This window comes from Peromyscus californicus, unplaced genomic scaffold (genome assembly GCF_007827085.1).
Source record: "Peromyscus californicus insignis strain IS unplaced genomic scaffold, ASM782708v3 Scaffold_24__1_contigs__length_46423439, whole genome shotgun sequence".
Classification (NCBI taxonomy): domain Eukaryota; kingdom Metazoa; phylum Chordata; class Mammalia; order Rodentia; family Cricetidae; genus Peromyscus; species Peromyscus californicus.
Window position 1 is genome coordinate 615,844 of NW_026294535.1, and position 23,048 is coordinate 638,891.

At 45.6% G+C, this 23,048-nt stretch overlaps 1 protein-coding gene across 2 annotated transcripts in view; it reads right to left on the reverse strand.

Moving 5' to 3' along the window:
• Positions 1 to 232: 232 nt before the first annotated feature.
• Positions 233 to 23,048, reverse strand: part of Aldh1l2 (aldehyde dehydrogenase 1 family member L2) — a 47,719-nt gene continuing 24,903 nt past the window's right edge. For both annotated transcript variants that reach the window (XM_052752902.1, XM_052752901.1), the window contains 11 exons: positions 22,598 to 22,748; positions 21,902 to 21,972; positions 21,595 to 21,700; positions 19,091 to 19,178; positions 18,559 to 18,652; positions 16,569 to 16,668; positions 13,140 to 13,238; positions 10,948 to 11,113; positions 8,548 to 8,653; positions 7,455 to 7,654; positions 233 to 5,495 (listed from right to left, as the gene is read on the reverse strand). In XM_052752902.1, coding sequence (XP_052608862.1) covers positions 5,440 to 5,495; positions 7,455 to 7,654; positions 8,548 to 8,653; positions 10,948 to 11,113; positions 13,140 to 13,238; positions 16,569 to 16,668; positions 18,559 to 18,652; positions 19,091 to 19,178; positions 21,595 to 21,700; positions 21,902 to 21,972; positions 22,598 to 22,748 — 1,237 coding nt within the window. In that variant the 3' untranslated portion in view covers positions 233 to 5,439. The remainder of the gene's footprint in view (positions 5,496 to 7,454; positions 7,655 to 8,547; positions 8,654 to 10,947; positions 11,114 to 13,139; positions 13,239 to 16,568; positions 16,669 to 18,558; positions 18,653 to 19,090; positions 19,179 to 21,594; positions 21,701 to 21,901; positions 21,973 to 22,597; positions 22,749 to 23,048) is intronic.

Here is a 23,048-nt window from a genome sequence, read left to right on the forward strand (position 1 = left end):
ATAATGCAGGGCAGAAGTCAAAGGATGGGCAACTTGTGGGAGTCAGGTCCCTCCCTCCACCATGTGGGGTCCAGGGCTCAAATTGAGGGTTTAAAACTTGGCAGCAAGAGCCTTTTCCTGTGGAGCCACATCACTGGCCCCTAACAAATTATTCAGTAAGATGTGTTGTGGCACGGATCTAGCAAAGCAATTTTACATGCCCAAGAGTAGACCCACTTGATTATAGTCAGCAAACTGTGCAAAGATGTGTTTATTGACATAGTGATGGCCTCGTTGATTGAAAATGAAGGTAACAAGTTAGTGTCCATTAACAAGTGTAACTGTTGATTGAGAATGAAAGTAACAAGTTAGTGTCCATTAACAAGTGTAACTATTGATTGAGAATGAAGGTAACAAGTTAGTGTCCATTAACAAGTGTAACTGTTGAATGAAAATAAAGGTAACAAGTTAGTAGCTGATCAGCAAGTCTAACAATGGAGAATAAGGCAATCTCAGGTGTGTGGTTATTTCTGTGGAAAGAAACTGATGGATGAGTCACTTCATACGTTTTTACATAATTAAATACTATTTAAAACTCATTTAAGCATGTAAGAATGACAATCCCTCTCAGCCACCACCCCCTTCCTGGTTTTGTTTTTTGTTTGTTTGCTTTTTGTTTGTTTGAGGCAGGGTCCCACTATGTAGTCTTGGCTGGTAGCCTGGAACTCACAATGTAGACCAGGCTCACCTCTGCCTCCTGATGTGCTGGGATTAAAGGTGTGAGCCATCACACCCAGCCTCTCAGTCACTCCTATCTGCCACCTCTCATGTTTTTGGAGCCTAAGTGGGAAGAAAATAGGGTCTTTTTCAAAAAAAAACATAATTTGATATCCAAGTGAATTTTTAAAGTATATTTGCAATAGTAGTAACAATCCCTGTACAATGAGCCACGATTCGTCTACCACCTTTCATTATTCCCTTCTACCCTAGGCTTCCCCTAACACATTTTCATGGAACATTAAATATGGAGAGGCTCTTCACCCTTGTCCTAACTACTTCTGCAAAATCTCTTGCAGATAATATCTATTGAGCTGATTTTATTTTATTTTTATTTTGATAAATAATTCTTTGTATTCCTGCTCTTCAGTATCCAGGCCCTGTTGAAGGCATTGGGAATAAAAATCTCATGGTTAAGACTATGAGTTCACTGCACAAATACTTAATATTTTATTAAGTGTGATTTAGGCAGGTCACCTAACCTCTCAACTAGAAAGCAGATCCTCTTGAGCTCTCCTACATCTTAGGCCTGGAACAAAGCCAGCACTTGTTCCCAAAGATTACATCCCAGTGTCTGCATCGAGCTGTTTGGTATAGGCCAGGTAGTGGTGAGTGCTACAGAAAGAACAGACGGAGAGGCACAGAATGACAGAGCAGCCACATGTGGATGGCAGGTCATGTATGCTGAGCAGGCAATGTGTGGAACATGATTTCTGATGAGAGACGTCAAAGCAAGGCAGCAAGAAGCTGTGGACAGCAAGGACAGTTCAGCAGGAGGCAGTGGGATGCTGGTGTTGGCTTGCCTTGTCAGTTACCTTTCTTCCCAGCTCCATGTTCAGTGAAGTCGAACTAGTAAGTTGAAATCAGCTCTGAAGAGAGTTTTTACACGGAGAGTGCTGTGTCTTTCCCTCCTCCCCCACACCTGCAACAAAATCCATCACCATCACAGCGCTGGCACAGGGACCAATTCATTCAGCAGCCTGGAGGCGGGGACAGACTTGGTGTGTTTGAAAAACATCAGAGTGACCAGGACAGTCAGAACATAGAGAAATCAATAGAGGTGAGGTCAGAGGACCAAGATGGACTGGCAGTAGTGAATACACTGGGCTTTATGCTAAACAAACCCCTTAAGTTTTGAGCAGAGTGTCAAGACCAACAAGCTTTAAACAGGACACATGAGGGAGGAATAAGAGAATTAATAGTCTATAAAATGAGGTTATGACGTGGTGTGGTGGTGCAGGCAGAGAAAAGAACACCTCCATTCATTGGCAAAGGTACTGGCAAGATTGAATAGAATAGCAGTTATCCTATAAGTATAGAATAGTTACAGAATAGTAAAACCTGCTCAGTCGAGTGGCACACAGGAGGCCCTCAAATGACAGGTGCTGTGGACTTAGCGTTCTGGGGACAGAGACAGGAGTGATCATTGACAATTACAGTCAGCAGCTTGAGTATCAAGTGCTGAGTTTGAGGCAAGAGCCTAGAGAGAAGCTTAACCCAGCTGCAGATAGGAAAAGAAAGGTCTGGAAGGAAGTTTGCTCAAAGGACAGAACAGAGACATGGGCATAGGGAGCTAGGGTAGACATGCTGACCATATCTGCATTGCCCCAGTCCAGGGCCAAACACATCCGGGCTTAGAACAAATGATCTGAAGGAACTTGATTAAGCAATGACTTAGTTATCTCTGCTAATTAAGCCACTTAGGCAGGCTCCAGGACCCTCAAGCTTCAGTTCAGTTCCCAATGTTGGGTGTTTCTTGCTGCTGTTGATTATCATCAGTACTCAGATATCAAAAGCACACTTGCCAAAAACTGTATAGAACTCGCCATGGAGAAAGGTCCGAGTCTGTGGCCCACACATGGCCTTGGGAAGCTCTGAGGATCCCTTGGTTCTCATAGGATTATGGATGTGTACATGAATTTGGGAGCAGGAGTGGCACGAGCATTTGCTTTTATCAGATTCCCAAAGAAGTTCAAAGTTAACAGTGTAGCCACCTTGATTAACATTTGAGGGTAAGCAAGGTGGTGGTGGCACACGCCTTTCATCCCAGCTCTCCAGAAGCAGAGGCAGGTGGCTCTCTAGTGAGTTCAAGGCCAGCCTGGTCTACAGCCAAGGATACACAAAGAAGCCTTGTCTTGGAAACCAATAATAATAATAGTAAATAATAATGATGTAATAATAATAATAATAAAATACAGGATAAACAACCAGCCCAGGAGAGGAGAGCAAGCATGTTTTTTTGGTCTGCCATGCTATTAAAGCAAATTGATACTATGCCAAATCATGATAAGATACTTCATTTTAAAGTGTCCATCTTAAGCAGCATCAGCAGTATTCTCCAGTGGTAGTGAAAGTCAAGTCAGTGTGGGCAGGATCATCGTGAAGGGAGGGAACACAAGGAGTGGGACCGCAAATAAAGGGATGCTTCAGAACTAGAAAGATCACAAGCTTCAAAAGGTGGACACGGTAGAAACAAAGGATGAAAGTGGAATTCCCAGCCCACGGTCTGCTTCAGGGAGCAGTTGCTCAGGGAGAACTTCCGGAAGAGATGGGAAATCAGGAAAGAGCAGAAGTAGCAATGGAGGAATCAAGGCTTTCCTGAAGTTTTTGCAGCAGCAGGTTTCTCCTTTTTGAGACAGGATGTAATAAAGCCCAGGCAGACCCTGTACTCACTGTGTAGTTAAGGCTCACTTTAAACTTCTGGTCCTCCTGCCTCCGCCTTCCAAGTGCTGCTGCTGTGTCTAAGAACAGATTCTTGGTGATCAGAAGGCTTGCCTCATGAAGAGGGTGATGCCTCCAGAGTCACTTGCAGGGGGAGGGCCAGTGGTAACTTAGACCAAGGCTTCTGCCATTTTCTGCAAATAGGAACTGTAATTTGAGGCCAGTGAATAGTCATTTCAATTCTGTTTCTGATGGTAAATGAATGGTAGTGTAATAAGAAGTGCTGGAAGGCAATCTTTGCTGCATTGGTCAAGGCGGGATCTTTCCCTGGAAATGTTTTCTGCCTCTAATGTTACTGATTCCCTGCACACCCTCATCTAGCTTCCAAAGTTGGTAGTACTCCTCAGGAGTGTCTGCCACACCCAAGGAATGAGTGTTCACCGAAGCTGCCCTTCAGAAGGAAGATGTAACGGAAGTTAGCTGTTCTGGCCATCTTCTGGAGACTTCTGTGTTCAAGAAGTACCCTTTGTCTGATTACATGTCAGCAGCAATAATTAAACCTGTGTCACAGTGGGACTCAATGTGAGCACTGCACAGGAGCAGTGGCCAGTCCTTGAGTGATGTGACAAAGATACTGGGGGTGTGCGTGCCAACACTATATCACTTAAGTCACGGAGTTTATCGCCGTCTTACACCAAATTGAGCCCCGGGGACATTAGGTCACTAACTTGCCTGACATCACACAGCCAGTGAGCAACAGAGTCAGCAGGTAGAGAAGTGGGAGGCAAGATGTCCTGTGAAAGGGTGAATAAGCATCCAGGAAAACAGCCATGGGAAAGGTGCCACTTTTCCTGGTGCCACTGACATTTTAATAGTTAGTTTTGTTTGTCTGGTAGCCAGGCTCAGTGATCATCCTGCCTCAGCCTCCTGAGTCTGGTGTTGCAGGCAGGAGACACTGTCTCTAGCACCATTTTTCAGTGCACAGCAGGTGTCAGAACTGTGCCAGGCACGATGTGAGGAGAATGGGTGGGAAGTGTAGGAAGTTCATTTCATCCATCAGTTCACTTCACTGATCAATGAGCCTTCTTGGAAGTTCCCTCATCTAGTCAATTAACTCATCTCGGTATTTTTAAAGCAGAGATGGAAAAAGAGACTTACATTTAATTGACTATTTACATATACGGCGAAGCCCAGTGCTGGGGCTTTTTTTATTGCACAGAATCCTTTTAATGAGGGTATTGAGGAAGGCACTGCTACCCCTGTTTTACACACCAGGGAGCCCACATAGGAAGCCAGAGCTCAGAGAAGGTGGGTAATTTTCTCCAAGCCAGGTAGTATGACAGTCTAGTATGACTAAGATTGGCCATCGCATGCTGTGTACTTCCGGAAAAAACTGTTTACTAGAATTTAAACTATAGGACCAAAGACGATGACAATATAGGACCAAGGTCCTCAGAACTTCAGTTTGTACCCAGTAGGTAGATATGGAAGAAAAGCCATGGGCTGCTCGTCTGTCACAGTGGGCTACAGGAGAGTCAAAGGCACAAAAATGGATGTTCTATGAAAAGGGAAAAGGACAGCCATCACATTCTACATGGGGTATGCTGTGCTTTGAAAACAAAAGTAAAGAAATGGTTGTTAGTGTCCAATCTGTATGGCCCGGGGATTAATGATCCAGAAATCCTAAATGTATCTGTACATTACAGCTGAGTGAGGTCAGTGTGTTCAAGAGGGATGGCCTTGAAGAGAATAGTCCTTCATGGAACAGAAGGGGCTTAGATACTTTAGAAATACACAGAATACCCAACATTGTTAAAACCTAACAGAGGTAAGTCATTTGGTGAGAAAAATAGTATACTAGAATTTACTGAGGCCCTCAGGCAAATGCTCACACAAGCGGCCCAACCCTCTTCTTGGTCCTTGTATGTATTTTTGTGGCTCACAGATGGTTCCTCCTTCCTCAGCTTGTGACGGTTTGAGAAGCAGGCTATTCATCGAAGGCCTCCTGAGGCTGGCATTGCTCTAATACTCGAGTGTCACCGTTTTGGTCTTGAGGTATTCATTCAGGGCTTCCTCACCTGTGGGAGAGAAGAGTAGCCAACAGAACATTCACAAGGATGGGTGAAGATTTGTGGCCTAGGCCAGTGCTCCTCAGGTTCATACAATCATCCGAGGGCCTTGCTGACTTGCAGGTGGATTGAGTTAAGTTAGGGGAAGGCCTCACAGTGTGGATACTAATGGACCATAGACCAAGATGGGTGGTAAGGGCTTAGGTAGCCTACCTGGCCCTCTAAAGATTGGCGTGTTGGTTGGCAAGCTTCAGCCCTAATCTTCCTCCTGTTCCCTGCTGGATGAATTCCGTTTCCCCAGTTTACAATTCTGTGACCAGGGTGCTGCCTGTTCGGTCACATTACGTAAAGCAGAGTTGAGTATGGGTTGGAAAGCTTGGGGACTTTCAATTTCACCTTACTGTGAAGAGAAAGGAAGTGCAGCTTCCTCTGCTGGTAGAGACACAAGACCATGTCTAGGCTTTGCCTGTTTCCAGACAAGTGATCTCTACAGAAGCTAAGCCACGTGGAGACTAGTGAGCACAGTGGATAGAGGGGACAGAGGTCAAGGGCAGAGTGCCACATGGTGACTAGTGAGCACAGTAGACAGAGGGCTGTCGAACGTGTCCCCTTGTTAGAGTGACGCAGGGAGAATTACCAACTTGTTCCCAGCCTACTCCAGAGCAATCGGATCAAGTATCTGTATTTCCTGTAAAGCTCCTAGGTGATTATAACCTGAGAGATAACCAGCACTGAGACTACACTGACAAGGCTGAACTTTCAGCCTTGGAGAAGAACCACCAGACAAACTGTTGTGTTGCACAGTAAACAAGCCTTTGGCTGTCAGTTACCCTGTCAGAGGACAAGCAGAAATGGCCGCTTCTATAAATTTTCCAAGAAAACCTCCAGCTCTGTTTTAGACCCAAGACCACTTTTTATTCCTGTGAGTACACTGTCAAAAATCATTAGGAAAGAGAATCTAACACCTCAAATGAGCCAAATCTACAGATAATTTTCAGCAAATCAAACATTTTATATTTCAGGCTGGCCTCAAATTTGCTGTTCGGCCAGGAACGCTCTTGAACTGGTCCTCCTATCTCATGGCCTCTTAAGTGTGGTGGCATGAACCACCACAGCATGCTCTCACATCTTACGTGTATTTTTACACTTATTACGCTGAAGCAATACAGGACTGTAGAGCAGGAGGTGAGCTCCGCAGCTGGACCGGCTGGCTTTCACTTCTCTGCCAGTGCCTGTCAGTATGGAGCTGGGCACCTCACCCGGCCGTCCAAAGCCTCGTCTCCCCACTCTGAACAGATGAGTTCCTAGCCACTGTCTGCTGGGAGCACTTGCTTGTGCTCCTCGTGTAGTCTTAGGTTGGGGCCCAGCACAGCTTCAGCATCCAAAGTGAGCTGTGGCTTGAGAGTTGTCAGGGCGGTTGCCGACGGTGAAGGCTGTTAACTGTTGTACTCTGATCCTGGAGCCCTCCATGCCCAACAGACCCTGCCTATCTCTGTGACTCTGCAAGACTCAGCGTAGAGACAGGACCAACTCCAGAGCTACTTCCACCCTCAAACTGTCTTCTTGGTTCCACTGAGTTCCACAAAACTAAACCAACTTCATACTGAAATTCAGATTTAGAAACACATTTTACCAGTGAGATTGCTGAGTGGGTGAAGGCATTTTTCAAGCAAGCCCAATGACCTGCATTTAATCTCCAGGACCCACGGGGTGAAAGGAGAGAACCAACTTGGACTGCTGTCCTCTGAGTGCCACATAATGACATGGCACACTTATGTATGCACACAAATAAATATCTGAGGTTGTCTTAAAAATGTATTTAATTTTTTTTTTTTAGAATTTCAGTGTCCTTTGTAAACTGCTGTGTAGGAGAGCCCTTTAAAACAATAAGGGAGTATTGTTGCATGGAACTGCATGTTTCTGTGTGATGTAACATGGATGCACAGGAGCAAAATAAGCCACACTCACCCAAGTCTTTTCCAAAGCCAGACTGCTTCACTCCGCCAAACGGGGCCGCCACGTCTGTCTTGTTGTAGGTGTTGATGAAAACTGTGCCCGCCTCTAGCTTGTCACTCACGTACATGGCTTTGCTGATGTCTCTCGTGAAAACCCCAGAGGCCAAACCATATTCAGTGTTATTTGCTCGACGCAGCACCCCGTCGATGTCCCTGTAAGATGTTTCCAGAAGCAGAAAAACCATTAAAAGTACAGCGAAGCACACTCACTCTGCTTGAAGGTTTCTTTTTCATGTTAAAACAGGATAATTTCTTTAAAAAAAAAAAAAGATTTATTTATTTATTATGTATACAGTGTTCTGTCTGCATGTATGCCTGCACTCCAGAAGAGGGCACCAGATCTCATTACAGATGGTTGTGAGCCACCATGTGGTTGCTGGGAATTGAACTCATGATCTCTGGAAGAACAGCCAGTGCTCTTATTTCTCTGGGACCTGATTAATGTTTTTTAAGTGAAATACTCCAGGCCAACTCTGAAAGTTGCATGTGATATTATAACCAAGAGTATTCCACTCTTCACACATGCCGTGGAGTGTCTTTTCCCGTTTGACCAGCATTGTCTGTTCAGTCTTCAAGGATCATTGGTGAGCGTCCTCTCCCTGATTTTCAGAGCATGTCTCCTGTGTGCAACCCTGTTCAGATCTGTACAGGTCCAAAGCTCTCCAGTGTCCCCCCCCAATCCCCCTGGTTATTCTGTCACCTCAGTTTTTGAGACAGGGTCGCCCGTGATAGCTGGAGCTCACTAGTCAGGCTGGGTTGGCTTGCCAGGTGACCCTTCTGTCTCTGTCTCCCAGCTCTGAGCTTGCAGGTGTATGCACCACACCTCCCTTTTAAGTGGGTGCTGAGGATCTGCACTCTGGACTTCACGTTGACCCGGTGAGCACCACACCCACTGAGCCATCACCCCGCATCTAATTAATTAACCAGCTGACTTATCCTTAGGGTGGAGAATTGCATGTTCATGGGTTGTGTGCTCTATGTACAGCACAAGGCAGAGACGCTATCTAGCTGAAACCCACGTTACACCGTGTGCCTAAGGAACACACCCATTTTGAAATTTAGAAATGACCATGATAGGCCCGAAGGATTCCTCTTTGGCAAGGTACATGTGGTCTTCAACATCTGTGAACACGGTTGGTTCCATAAAGAAGCCTGTGAGGAAAAAAATAAAAGCATCCATCATAGGTGAGATCATTTCATCCCCAGTTCACCCCAGGCTTAGCTAACAAGAAGCAAACCATCTTTCATGCGGTGTCTGCCTTCCTGGCTGCTCGTTTTTTAATGGCTTTATTATGGAAACTTCAAGGATGTAAAAGTAGAGCATGGACTTAATAAATATTCATAACTCACCATCTTTGATTTGATATTTTCCCCACTGATATGTCTTCAAACAAGACCCAGATTCCATTTCCACTCCCAAGCATTTCAGTACAAGTCAGGCAAAAGAACAGGCATTTTAAAAAGAAAACCACAATCGAGATTAACTCTCATGAAATGGACAAGTTCTTTATTTGTGTTTTTACTTCATTTCCTTCCAGTGTTTGATAGTTACTACCCTCTTTGATTTAACTAAAGATTGAAATAAATCGACAGGTGCATTTGATTGTTTAATTTCTCACTTGTCTTTTACTTCGGTATTTCCTCCTCTACTTTATTCTTTTGAGATGATATCTCCCTATTGTCCAAGGTTACCTGGAACTTGCTTTGTAGCCCAGGCTGGTCTTGAACCTCCTTCCTGTCTCAGCTTCCCAAGTGCTGGAGTTAATGTGTATGCCATCCTGTCTGACTATACCATAGAATATCTTAGCGTTTTAAATTTGTCAATGCTTTATTATGTGACATTTGTTTCTCCATATGGTGTATTCCTTAAAAAAAAAATTGGACCCTGGAGAGATGGCTCAATGGTTAAGAGCACTTGATTTTCCAAAGGACTCAAGTTCTGTTCCCAGCACCCACATGTCAACTCACAACCATCTAGAACTGCAGTCCCCAGGGATTCAGACCTTCTTCTGTCACAGGCACTAGGCAAGCATGTGATACACAGACACATGTATAGGTAAAGCGCCCATACACATAAAAATGATGTCTTTAAAAAAAATAATGTTTTATGTGTTTGCCTGCAGGTATGCACACCATGCGCTTGCTTGGTGCCCATGGAGACCAGAAGACCTCCTTTGGAACTGCAGTTATAGCCATGAGCCACCACGTGGGTGCTGGGAACCAAGCCGGGTCTTCTGTAAGAGCTCCACTGCCGGAAATACCTGATCCATCTCTTCAGTGCCCAATGCCTTGTTCTAACAACACCAGCCTCTGTGGACCACCATTCTCTCCCTGAATCAATGATTTCATCTGTTAGAGAAATACAATGAAGTGATTTTTCTAATTTATATATATTTTTTTTCAAGACGGGGTTTCTCTGTGTTGCCCTGGCTGTTCTGGAACTCGATCTGTAGACCAGGGTGGCATCAAACTCACAGAGATCCACCTGCCTTTGCCTCTGGAGTGCTGGGGTTAAAGGTGTGTGCCACCACAACCCAGCTTTTTCTCTCTCTCTTTCTTCCTTCCTTTCTTTTTTGACTTGCAAGGATTCTTTTGTGCAAATGTTTCTATACCACCTACTCAGTCTTCTTTTATTTTCCTTGCAATTACCAATATTTAAAATAAGGAGTCAGTGCACAGTAACAGTCCAAATAGTAATCGTCTCTGTTTTTTGGTGATCGTACTATCAAGCCCTGCCTTGACAGCAGGAGAAACCCTTCCCGGGCTCAGCTGGAGAGTGACAAGACTCAAGATGACCAACCAGTGCCTGATAACACCATCACTCCTGTTCAGGGACAGTCGAGCGCTGGCCCATCAACTTTGCCATGCCCCTTGCCTCATAAGGGCGCATGTCACCCCATTCTACACAGGAAACCGAGGCTTAGGAAAACTGGCTGCCTCCATGCCCTCCGCTTAAAAGTGGCAAAGCAGCAGGCGGATCTCTATGAGTTTGAGGCAAGTCTGGTGGTCTACAGAGCAAGTTTCAGGACAGCCAGGGCTACACGGAGAAACCTTATCTCAAAAAACAACAACAACAAAAAAGTGACCCAGCAAGATAAAGATATACTTTTGGGTCAAATTATAAATATTGCTATTGGGTTGGTGTGATGGCTCAGTGGTTAGGAGTGTGGTCTGCTCTAGCAGAGGACTTGTGTGTGTTTGGTTCACAGCACTCAAATCTGGCAGCTCACAACTACCTATAACTCTAGCTCAGGTGGAACTGATGGATCTGGATTCTGTAGGCACCTGTATTCACACGTGTGTGCGCACACACACACACACACACACACACACACACACACACACACACACTTCTGCAGGGACAGCACTAAAACAGAAGTCATTTCCATCCATTCTGGCTTTGGGTGGGGGGCAAGCACCGGGCACTTCCCTAGGGGTGCTCTTACCCAACCGCTGCACCTGTCTTCCTCCGTATACCAGTGTGGCCCCTTCCTTCACTCCAGTTTCACAGTACTGCAGCAGCTTTTCTAGATGCGCTTTGTGGTTTTGGGGCCCGTGGTCCGTAGCTCTGTCCAGCGGATCACCAATCTTCATCATTTTAATTTCTTCCACCTGTATATTGCCCAGTCCACAAAACACAGTAACTGTTAGTAGTAACAGTGGATCCCCTGGCTGAGTTTCTACATGTGGTGCATGGTGTACTGAGCAGCTGAAGGATATGTGGTTGGCTCTTTCCAGCCTCACTGGAAGCAAGTTTTCACTACTTCCGTGTTACAGAAGGAGAAACTGAGGCCTTAAAGGAGTTAAGTGGGCTGTCTGGTCACACACAGTCACTCTGTACTGTCTTTAAATACCAAGTTCTTAAGTACTCTTTTCTAACAATACAAGCCCATGCTGTGTTTCCAAATCCCAAATGTTAATCCAGTAAGCAAACTGACATTCTGAAATTAACATGTCACCTTAGACTCTTGATGGAAATAGAAATTCTTTTTAAATGTGGTAGAGTGCCCTTGTGAGATTCTCATGAGATAGCCATGCCAGAAGAATTGCTGGTATGTTTTTCTTTCTTTTTTTTTTTTTTTTTTTTTTTTTGAGACAGGTGTCATGTAATCCAGGCTGTCCTAGAATTCACTGTGTACCAGGGCAGACCTGGCCTGTAACCCCAGGATAGAATGTTCTCATGAGAAGCTGGTACACTGCTCCTCGATGGCAGACCTGTGATTGCTCCTTGTCATCCTTGTCACAATCTAAGTCTACGTTTTCTGGCTGGAACTCCAGTTCAATGAAAAGAAAGGATGAAACCACCATGACCCCATACGTTTGAACACAGGTCTGCTTCTAATCTCTTGCTGTCTTGCAAACCCTGTGCTAGAGAGATGCTCTGCAAGAGAGGGACCATGGCAGCCTGCCTGGTTTTGTATTGCCAACACCCAGCACAGTGTTTAGCATTGCTAGGTGCCCAACAAATACTCTTGAGGGGCTGGTGAGATGGATCAGAGGATAAAAATGCATATTCCTCTTGCAGAGGACTTGAGTTCGGTTCCTAGTACCCACATCAGGTGTTCACAAGCACCTCTGACTTTCAGAGTGTATACACACACACACACACACACACACACACACACACAGATATCTTATTGGTTGTGGTGGTGCCTGTCTTTAATTCCAGCAACTGAAAGGCAGAGACAGGCAGATCTTTGAGTTTGAGGCCAGCCTAGTCTACATAGCAATCTTCAGGTTAGGCAAGGCTACGTAGTGAGATCCTCCTCATAAAAGTCTTTAAAAAGGAAATACAATGCATAAATTTTAAAAAATGGTCTGTATGCAAAACATGTTTGTACTGGACCAATACAGCAAGTGCTTGAAATTTCTGGTCTCTGCTTTGGAAATTTCATCAAGTGTCAGATCCTATAAGTCTCTATACCTCTGTACTGTGAACTGGGTCCTCCTGAGACACCAAGTGAATTACTCTGTAAGACTCCGTGACCACCCACTGACTCCTCACCACCTGCCTCTATATAATTGTGTTATACTCTCTCATGAAGAAAGGATACCTTTGCTTTTGGGTGTTTATGTGTCTGTATCTCTCTCTCAATGTGTGTGTGTGTGTGTGTGTGTGTGTGTGTGTGTGTGTGTGTGTGTGTGTGTGTATGTATTTGTGTGTATGTGCACACACACATGCAGAGGCCAGAGGACAACTCAGCTATTCTTCCCCAGGTGTTCTCCACTTCTTTTTTGAGACAGGGTTTCTCCTCGGCCTGGAGCTTGCTGGTTAGTCTAGACTGTTTGGCCAGTGAGTCCCAGGCATCTGCTTGTCTCTGCTTACCTGACCAGCACTGGGATTACAGGTATATGCCAGCACACCTGGTATGCGTGCGTGTGTGCGTGTGTGTGTGTGTGTGTGTGTGTGTGTGTGTGTGTATGTGTGTGTATGTATGTGTGTATGTGTGTATGTATATGTGTGTTGGAACACAGGGCCATGTGTGTGTTAAGTAGTCATTCCATCACTGAGCCCCCTGCACCCCTAGCCAGCTCAATGCTATCGATATCTCATATCTAAAAATCATGAATAATCCCAGAAATCCTTTTCAGGAAAACAGTGCATGTAAAACTCACAGCAAGTATGAAGATGCCTTACCACTCTGGTTACAAATTCGTCGTGGATGGACTCTTCCACAAACAGTCGTCCAGCTGCAATGCAGTTCTCTCCTTTATTGAAAAATACTGCACCCATGCCCTTCAGCAGCAAAAGAGAAACTAACATTAGCACTGCTCAAGTCAAGCCTGCCATCCAGTTACACAGAGACGGCAGTACTTCATGGGAGAGCATGTTCATATGTGTGTGCATGTGGACCAGAGGTCAATACCACATATTTTCCCCAGTTGCTCTCCATTCTTTAGGTTTTTGTGAGGGCAGGGGTGTGGCTACAGGATCTCTTGCAGTTGAGCTAGAGGGTGGCTAATGAACTCCAGGCACGCTCCTGTCTCCCAGTGCTGGACTCTAGTGCACACTGCCCAACCTGGCTTCCTATGGGGGTGCTGGGAGTCCATATGCTGGTCCTGATGCTTACTGAGCCATCTGCCTGCCCACACATTGTCATGCAAAGGCCACAGGTAACAGAGGTGTCAGATGGTCCTGTAGATTGTTGGTGATGGGGATTCCTGGGAGATACTTGTTTTGACTTTTCCCAGTTCTGGTTCATGAGCACTCATTTTAAAATGTGTGACAATGAGGGTATACCTAAAATAATTTTGTGCAATAAATTTATTCTACAAAAAAAGTTTTTGAGAGCTGTGCTGTGATGGTGCATGCCTTTAATCCCAGCACTCGGGAGGCAGAAGCAGGAGGATCTCTGAGTTAAGGCCAGCCTGGTCTACAAAGTGAGTTCTAGGACAGTTAGGGCTACACCGAGAAACCCTGTCTTGAAATATGGAAAGAAAGGAAGGAAGGAAGGAAGGAGGGAGGGAGGGAGGGAGGGAGGGACGGACGGAGGGACAGAAGGAGGGAGGGAGGGAAGGAAGGAAGGAAGGAAGGAAGGAAGGAAGGAAGGAAGGAAGGAAGGAATAAGGTGGAGATTGACAGAGCAGGGCCCCCAATGTTGTCCTCTGAATCTGCACAAGTACACACTCCCATCCTGTGTGCTCACACACATGTACACACACTCCCATCCCTGTGTGCTCACACACATGTACACATACTCACATGCAAAATCATCCCTCAAACCCTACCCCCATAAAAGGGATATCTTTAAGGATATGTTTACATTTTTTTAAATGATGGGCACAAAAAAACAGCAGATCATGCAGACTCGTGGAGTTGGGGTGATCTTTCCTTTGTAAATCCAGCTGCTGGCTCACTCCCAGGAAGCCTCCCTAGACAGAATTGAAACCCTCCGGGCACTTTGCAGCAGCAGCTGCATTTCTTGCAGTGTCTACCATTCTTGCATGGTGGGAGCTGTGGCTCTGCAGGGTATGGATTCCTAGTGGGTAGAGTGTAGCTGTGGCCAATAGAAAAAAACTGGCTCTCTGTACCCACTACATACTGGTTGTCTTCATGCTTATGATTTTTTTCACCCTTCGTAATCTTTATTCATCTGACACAGTCCAGAACATAAAATTTGGTGCTTTTAAAAATGTAATGGGGGATGGGGCATGACTGGAGAGACGGCTCAGCCATTGAGAGCATGTGTTTCTTTGGCAGAGGACCTGGCTTCGGTTCTCAGCACCCACACCACACACATGGTACGCGGACATACATTCATGCAAAACACCTATACATGTAAAATAATCTCTTTTAAAAAAATATAACAGTAGGGCCTGAACAGTTGGTTCAGTGGTTGAGAGCATTTCTTGTTGCATAGGACCAGGGTTCCATTCCCAGCAACCACATGGAAACTCTCCACCTCCTCAGGTACCAAGCAGTCATGTGGTGCACAGATGTACACGCAGGCAAAACTTATACACATAAAATAATAAAAATAAATCTTTAAGAAAAGCATATGGGACTGGAGAGATGGCTCAGTGGTTAAGAGCACTGGTGGCTCTTCCAGAGGTCCTGAGTTCAATTCCCAGCAACCATACGATGGCTCAGAACCAACTTAATGAAATCTGGTGCCCTCTTCTGCCCTGGAGGCATACATGCAGACAGAACACTGTATACATAATAAATAAATAAATAAACCTTTTAAAAATATGACAGCAAGCTAATGGAACAAATCCACCTTCTACTTTTCTTTCTCTTGTCTTTTCTCTGGAATGTTCTGGAAAGGTTCTTAGAAATGAACATATCCAGGGGAGTCTTGGCCTTGATATCAGTGTTCCCCTGTTGTCTGTCACTGGAGTCTCCAGACACAAATAGGCCAAAGAAGTTGGGGGGGGGGGGGGTCCTTCACTGCAGACCTCTCCACTGTCTTTGGGGTCCTCACCCAGTGGGGTTTGGCTGAGAATGCTCATTCAGATTACAGCTGGGGGGGGGGGGGGAGTGGGCAGAGGCTGCTCAGGGCAGAGCAGGAAGCCACACATGCAAATAGAGTCAGTCACTAGAAGGCTAGCACCCTCAACGCTGGCTCACCTCTGTCTCAGAAAGGAAGAGAGAGGATTCGCCCAATTATTTTCTCATGCAAAACATAATTGAGCTTCTTGTTTTATTTAAAAGATGTTTCCACAATTTGAAATAGTTTAACTCTCTTGGGCCACAAAGTTAGTAGGAGGCCCTGTGCCTCCTCACCTAGCTTCGTCCATAATGGTGTATGAAGTGGAAACCAGGGAGTGATTGCTGCCAGGTACTGTGTTTTTAAAGGGATGGAGCCTTGTGATGTCCATTCTGGTTCTGAACTTCCAGACTCACATGATCCTCTTGCCTCAGCTTCTTAGGTAACTAGTACAATATGTGTGTGTGTCACCCACTAAGCTCAGCTGCTAACTACTATCGACTGATCGATTGATTGATTACTTTTGGGCAGAGTCTCTAGCCCAGGGCAGCCTTGACTTCAGTATGAAGCTTAGAATGACTTTGAACTTCTGATCCTCTTGTTTCCCCATCTCAAGTGCAGGGATTATAGATGAGTACCATCATACCCAGTTTATGCTGTGCTGGGAATCGAACCCTGAGTTCTATGCATGCACAGGCAAGCCCTGCTAACTACTTTTGATCTTTATTTTACAAATCTTTTTCATGTTACTTTTTGGAGGCAGGTGTATGAATGCTCTAATGTGTGTGTGGAGGTCAAAGGACAACTTTCAGGAGGTGGTTTTTCCTTCCACCATGTGGGTCTGTAGGATGGAACTTGGTGTCAAGCATGGAGGCAAACCCTTTGCTGGGTTTGTTTAGACAGTCTAACTGGAGCCTGGTGTCCAGAACAGATAAGAAGGATGAAAAAGGCAAGGTGCTAGCAGATAGGAGGAGATATTATAAAAATATAAAAAGCCATTTAAAAAATTAAGCATCCTTAGGATAAACAAAAAGATGACATTTGCTTATGACTAGCTAAGCTATATCCCATCTGAAGACCTCCAATAAAGGAGGCTTTAGAACTAGGCACCTACTGCCTGGGTCTGGCCCACTTACCATCCGCACTGCCTTGTCAAGTTCACAGTCATTGAATATTATAAGTGGGGATTTGCCACCAAGCTCAAGGGAAACTTTCTTCAGGTTGCTCACAGCACAGCTAGAGGAGAACAAACAGGAAAGATTTGTTAGTCTCTCTCTCTCTCTCTCTCTCTCTCTCTCTCTCTCTCTCTCTCTCTCCCCCAAACATGTTACTACTTGACATGTAAAACATAACTGAGCCTCAGAAATATTAGGAACCTCATTTATGAGGGCACAGTGGTGCATGCCTGTAGTCCAGCATTCAGAAAATGGAGGCAGGAAGATGGAGCGTGGAGAGTTCAAGGCCAGCCCTGCTACACAGGGAAACCGTGTCTCCAAGAGGAGAGGGGAAGGAAAGAGAAAAGAAACCCAAAAGGGAGGCTGTGAGGTAAGTGTGTGAGGTTCACATGCTTTTTTGCTCCTGTTATATATTTTAGAGGTTTTCTATAATGTTTGAAAAATTCTGTGGTCAAATGATTGTAGCTGGAGAGTTTCTCTCTGGGTCCTGCCAAGCCCCCAGTAGTCTCGCAGCCCACTTATAAAATACTCAGAGGCTTATATTACTTATAAACTGTATGGCCATTGTTATCTAGTTTCTATATCTTAAATTAACCTGTTTCTATTAATCTGTAAATTGTCACATGGCTCGTGACTTACCAGTACTTTACATCTTGTTCTCATGGCAGCAGCAGCTGGCAGTGTCTCCTGACTCAGCCTTCCACTTCCCAGAATTCTCTTCTTTGTTTGTCCCGCCTATCCTATACTTCCTGCCTGATGACTGGCCAGTCAGCATTTTATTTATCAATCAATCAGAGCAACACATTCATAGCATACCCAGCATAGGGAAATTCACCTTTAAGAATTCAGTTATATCAAGGTCTGCAGAGCAAATTTAGCTTCTAGACGGCCTGCTAGACCACTGTGGGTGGGACACCAATTGCCAGAGGTGCGGTAGTTATTCACTCCTTCTGTTACGTTGGTTTTTGTTTGTTTGCAATTTGAGCAGTGCTTGTGACAAACCATGAGAAGGCCCATCCCAACCTTCATAGGTACTCCTACTCAGAGTGGATAGAGTCATAGAAAGAAAAAATAGCCCACAGATTTCTCCCATGACTCAGTGGCCATTGTGTTTATCATTTTGATTTGATTGTTTTGGGCTGTGACCTGGCACACCTTCTACCTTCATGTTGGTTGTGTTTGTTTGGATTTGCCAGACAAGCCATTAACCACACAGCTCTGTCCCCAGTCGTGACCCTGGTTTCAACTGTGGAGAGCTTTGTCTTACATTTATGTATCTCAGAATTTGTCAGTGATAAAGTCAGTTTCTCCATTTGATGTGGTTTTTCTTTCTTTTTAAAAATTTTTATTTTTAAACTAGAGCTGATGACCGAACCCAGGGCCTTACACTTGCTAGACAAGCGCCCTATCACTGAGCTAAATCCCCAACCCTCTTTTTAAAATTTATTTGTTATGTATATAATGTTCTGCCTACATGTATGCATGCAGGCCAGAAAAGGGGACCATATCTCATTATAGATGGTTGTGAGCCACCATGTGGTTGCTGGGAATTGAACTCAGGACCTCTGGAAGAATAGCCAGTGCCTGCTCTTAATCTCTGAGCCATGTCTCCAGCCCCTGGTGTGACTTCTCTAACTCTAATTTTGTTGTTTATTTATTTTTTGAGACAGGGTCTCAGGTATCCCAGGTAACCTTCCAACTTGTTTTGTAGCCAAGAATGACCTGTACCTTCTGACCCTCTGCCTCCACCTCCAGAGTGCTGACATTACAGGATGGGTCACCAGATCTGCTCTATGCAGCTTTAGGAATCAAACCTATGGCTTTGTGCATGCCAGGCAAGCACTCTACCAACTGAGCCCTATCCCCAGCCTTGGTTTTCCTTGTTCTGAAACTTTCTATTGAAACCCCAACAGAAGCCTGGTAGAGTGGGCTCCCTACAGCAAGCCAGTACCTGCTCATGATCTGTTTGCCCACAGACGTGGAGCCAGTGAAGCCAAGCTTGCGGATATCTGGGTGCTGAGAAAGCCGCTGTCCTGCAACACCCCCTGTAGAAGTAATCAGGGCCAAAACATGACTCAGATCTTGCTGGGAGGATGGGTTTGCACTTGCTGAAGTAGGTTTCTAAGCTTGTATGTGAACCTGCATTTTACATTTTCTGTGTTAATTACAAATGGATTAAAACAATGTCCTCCATGCCCTGTCTGCACCCCCACCTCATATTGATGGAGAAGCCTCGATTGTTATCTTCCAAAGTACTTATTGAAATCACAATAGCCCTCCTTAGGGCAGTTTTTACAGTGCTCTCCAGTCCCCCTTATAACTCCCTGTACCCCACACACTCAATTTCAACTCTACATTTTTATCACACTGTAAGTATGTTTATGCTTGGTGACCTGTGTCCAGAAGTGTTTCATTTAGGCTAAGACTGCAGTGGGAAACAGGATGTAGCTCCTGAGTCACTCATTGGTCCCCTGCGGGCTTACCTGAGCCTGGAACGATGTTGATTACCCCCTTTGGAAAGCCTGCTTTCACAGTCAGCTCTGCAAACTTCAGCGCTGTCAAGGGCGTGACCTAGAAGTGAAGACAGGAATTGCCTTCCTCAAACCTGTTCGGTCCTTACCAGGGCCCTGATTCCCTCCTTTGTGGGTGTGGTGCACACATGGGGTATGTGCACAGAGTGTGGGTGTGTTCGCTTATGGAGACCAGAGCAGGACGCTGTCGCCATCCACCTTACTGCCTCACGACACAGTCTCTAACTGAATCAGAAGCTTGTTGTTTCAGCTAAGCTGGTTGACCAACAAGCTCTTATACTCTGTCTACACCCACTCGCTCCTACCACTGCTGGAGTTAAAGGCATATTCATCTGTGCCCGGCCCATTACAGTTTTTGAGAATTCGAACTCAGGTGCAAATGCTTGCAAAGCATGTACTCCTACTTAGTGAGCCGTTTCCCCTGCCCCGAGAGCTCATTTTGTTTGTATTTTACATTGCTTTTTGTTGTTTTTTTAATTTTAAGATAACTTCAGACTCACAGCAAAGTTGCCAAAGTAGTCCAAATAATTCCTTGTATATAGTTCACCCTGATCACTCAAATACGGAGTCTTTACTGCATTGCTTTCGCCCTCTCTCTACTTTTTAATCTTCCCCCACACTAACACTGATGATATAAATGAGGGCTTTTTCGTTGGATCTCTAACAGTGGAATATGCAGGAAGATCCAGTGAAGTACGGAAAGTACCCGAGCTTCTGTTTCAACTGACAGATGCACAAGAAACCACCGTGACTCACAGTTAGGTCTGGACAGTAATGTTCAGTCTGCAAGAAGGTCAGGGGGCAGAGGGTCACAAAGGACATCAGTGTCCTATGGAGGAGTAGGTGCTCAGTGACAAGGGATCTATCTCTGTCTCTGTCTCTCTGTCTCCGTCTCTCTGTCTCTCTCTGTCTGTCTGTCTGTCTGTCTGTCTGTCTGTCTCTCTCTCTCTCTCTCTCTCTCTCTCTCTCTCTCTCTCTCTGTGTGTGTGTGTGTGTGTGTGTGTATGTGTGTGTAGGGAAAGGGATATCACAGTGATTCCCTCCCTGGTGTGCTCTCTCTCTCTCTCTCTCTCTCTCTCTCTCTCTCTCTCTCTCTGTCTCCGTCTCTCTGTCTCTGTTTATCTGTGTGTGTGTGTGTGTGTGTGTGTGTGTGTGTGTGTGTGTGTGTGTGGTGCAGGAGGGAAGGGAGATCACAGTGATTCCCTTGCTGGCTTTGTGTGTCAGGGTCATAGTCCCCTAGGTTGCTCATCTACTCTGAAAGCTGCCCCATGTGCAGCTGACAAGCCTGGCTATGTGGAATCACAGACTGTATTATGGTCTTAACTCAAGCAACCTTCATAAAATGGACACATAGTTGAAAGACTTGGCATGGAACCTGTAGGACAAATACTGCAGTGCATGTGGAAAAGAGCTACTGGTCCCCTTCTAGTGACAGATGGGTAAGCTACACCATGATGCTTCAACAGTGGCAGCCTGGAGAGACTCGGTGAGAAGCTGGCCCCAGACACTGAAGAACCGAGAAGCCTACTGTGCCAGCATGTGGATTAGTCTCTCACAGTACTGCAGTTGAAGGGAGGTGGTCCACAGAGTGTGGGGCTAAGTCTCTCACAGTACTGCAGTTGAAGGGAGGTGGTCCACAGAGTGTGGATTAGTCTCTCACAGTACTGCAGTTGAAGGGAGGTGGTCCACAGAGTGTGTTATTATGCCCTGGAATGAAGCCACCATGGATAGAATAATACTTAAAAGTGCTCCTGCAGCTGGATGTGGTCTCTGCCTGTAATCATAGCACTTGGGCTGCGGAGGCAGGAGGCTCAGATTTTCCAGACCAGCTTCCGCTGCATGGAAGTTAAAGCCCAGCCTGGGCCACTTGAGGTGCTCTTAAACAGAAACTACTGTAGCATTAATAGATGTCTCTAAGAACTGCGTGATGCATTTTTAAAGCATTCCCTTGTTACCCACATGCATACATGCTTAGGCATGTTCAACCTGTGGCCCTCCAGCCCTTTGCCTCCAAGGATAGCTGTGCATGTGGCCCAGCACCTTTGAGGATGAGTGGGTTACATCACAGAGTCAGAGGTTGTACATCCCTGGACCTTACACAATTGCTGTAATTACTAAGTTATTTTATGCACTTCCCCCTCATCTTCTATATCTTCCTAAGATTTTTGGTAATTACATGTGAATGGCATCAGCAAGATGGTCCTTCAGATAAAGCCCTTGGCACCAAACCCAATGGCCTAAGTATGATTCCCAGATCCCAAGAGGCATTGTCCTCTGACCTCTGCATACATACATGTGGTTCTCCCGGCACACACGTTTTAAAAATGAGAATTTAAGAATAATATATGAAGAGTTGTCTGTGAACTGTGAAAAGCTTAAAGGTGTGTTGTTTATCAATGTATGTTTGTTTTCAGTTTGCAGGCAAGGGGAACCCTCTGCACGCTGGGCAGGCTCACCTGTGCCGGCTTGAGTACTAGGGTGTTGCCTGCTGCCAAGCATGCTGCACTCTTCCAGGCCAGCATCATCAGTGGGTAGTTCCAGGGGATGATGATGGCACAGACACTGTGGGGAGAAGGCCCACAACCTTAGTCCCCACACAGCAGCACAACGTCCGAGTCACCCAGAGGCTGGAAGGCCCATGGCCTTAGTCCTCCACACACCAGCACAACATCCAAGTCACCCAGAGGCTAGAAGGCCCATGGCCTTAGTCCCCGCACAGCAGCACAATGTCCAAGTCACCCAGAGGTTCTCCTCTTGTCTTACCCAAGTGGCTCCTTCTTGGTGAAGGTCAGGTTGTGATTTGGACGGGCCTGGTTGATTGGGATTGTAGAGCCCTACAGGAAAGAAAGGCTGATACTTTACTAATTTAAATTACTAAGCTTAATCACAGATAATATGCTTTTTGCCCTCTCCTCCTGTTCAACGTCTAGGAAATAAATCCCTGAATTAGAATGAATTGCTGTTTCTTTCTCAAAAGAATTTAATAGGGCTGGGGAGATGGCCAGCTCAGTAGAGTGCTTACTGTGTGAGCTAAGACCTAAGTTCAGATTCCCGGCACCCAAGAACAAAACTGGGTGAGATGGCACGTGTCTACAATCCCAGCACTGGAGAGACAGGACAGGAAGATTTCTAGAGCTTGTTGGACAGACAGTCTAAGCAGATCCACAAGCTCTAGGTTCAGTGAGAGACCCTATCTAAAGAAATAAGGTGTAGAGCAATGGAGGAAGAGACACCCAACATACATCAAACACACGTGCACACAGCTCAAGGAAGAAAAGTACTTAAAGGAGGCTCATAGTGGGTGTGCCTGCTCTTCTGCAGCATTGGGGATCCAGCACTGCTCCTCTCCAGAGGACGGGGAATAAACTGCCATCACAGAATCAGAGGCCAAACCTGCCGCAAACTAGTGCTCTTAAGGCCACTTTCCTCTAGGAATGATCGAGGAGTGTTTGTGCTTACCTGAATTTTGTCACACCAGCCTGCGAAGTATCGGAATGTTTGCACAGACATTCCAATGTGAGTCTTCAGAGCCAGGGTGTAGACAGCCCCGGAATCCAGGGCTTCTATGGTTGCCAGCTCCTCTTGGTTTTCTTCCAGTAGATCAGCAAGTCTGTGTGGGCAGTGAGAGAAATCCACTAAGCACTTATCGATGGAGCCCTTACTAGGTGTATATGCTAGCCCTGCTCAGGGTACCACCCCAGACTGAGATTCCAGAGACTGATCCAGAGCAATGCACCTACCCCTGTAGAGATCATGGTCTAGGAAGGTAGCAATTAAATCATTGTATAAATTATTTATTTCAGTGGGTTATTAGTACAGATTCTGCAGTCTATGGATCAAACCCAGGCCCTCACACATGCGAGGCAAGTATTCTAGCTCTGAGCTACAACCCAGCATTTAACTCATGAGT